General features: G+C 39.9%; 1 protein-coding gene across 2 annotated transcripts in view; it reads right to left on the bottom strand.

Annotated features, from left to right (window-relative positions):
• LOC134461936 (acidic mammalian chitinase-like) overlaps positions 1-755 on the bottom strand; it is a 9293-nt gene extending 8538 nt beyond the window's left edge. For both annotated transcript variants that reach the window (XM_063214755.1, XM_063214756.1), the window contains exon 1: positions 680-755. In XM_063214755.1, coding sequence (XP_063070825.1) covers positions 680-704 — 25 coding nt within the window. In that variant the 5' untranslated portion in view covers positions 705-755. The remainder of the gene's footprint in view (positions 1-679) is intronic.
• Between the last annotated feature and the right edge of the window lie 230 nt (positions 756-985).

The raw sequence follows: 985 nt of genomic DNA, 5'->3' as shown, positions 1-985 counted from the left end.
TCCTCGATGCCCTGGAGCACTTGGGTGGGAGGAGTGAGCTCAGCTCGGGTTTGAAATGAGCTCTGACCAATCGCTGACAGTTGACTTTCATGACATGTATTATGTAAGTGCATTCGCTTATAAGCTGGTAACACCGCCCATCCGGTGGTCGACTGAAAGCCCTCCGCAGGGAAGTGTAATCAGACCATTCGTGAATTACAAAGTAATTCAAAAAGAATGGTATAGCTTGTCAGGCTAGTAACTGTTACCATTCAGCTTGTCAGGCTAGTAACTGTTACCATTTAGGTCAATATGGATAAAAGCATCAGCTAAGTGGAATCTACAGTATTGTCTTGTAGTGTGATGTAGAGTTGAGGTAGAAATGCAATGTAATGTAATGTAACGTATTGTAATGCAATGTAATGTAATGTAATGCCATGTAATGCAATGTAACATAATGCAATGCAATGTAATGCAATGTAACGTAATGCAATGCAATATAATGTAATGTAATGCAATGTAACGTAATGCAATGCAATATAATGTAATGTAATGCAATGTAACGTAATGCAATATAATGTAATGTAATGCAATGTAACGTAATGCAATATAATGTAATGTAATGTAATGTAACGTAATGTAATGTAATGCAATGTAATATATTGTAATGTAATGTAATGAAATGCTGCGGTCTACTTACCAGTGAATAGCAGAACCTTGCCCATGATGCCGATAGTGTGAGGTCCAGCTAACGTTTCACGAGCTTATATACGCTCACACCAGTCGCGTTATCACAGAATACATCACACCGGCTGCCTTATCCTCCAATCACAGCAGGCCATGTTATCTGCCAATCACCAACGCTGACATTTATTCTGGCACTGAGACAATTACTTCCTAAATGAAGGCTCCTTCGTCAGCGTAGTGCAGCTGTTTGTCCAAGGGTACAGCAGGTGTTTGTGCCGCATAAACGCTCTCATTAAAAATGGTTGATAGTACGACCTTG

Source organism: Engraulis encrasicolus, chromosome 14 (genome assembly GCF_034702125.1).
Source record: "Engraulis encrasicolus isolate BLACKSEA-1 chromosome 14, IST_EnEncr_1.0, whole genome shotgun sequence".
NCBI classification, from domain to species: domain Eukaryota; kingdom Metazoa; phylum Chordata; class Actinopteri; order Clupeiformes; family Engraulidae; genus Engraulis; species Engraulis encrasicolus.
This window is presented reverse-complemented; position numbering and strand designations above follow the sequence as displayed.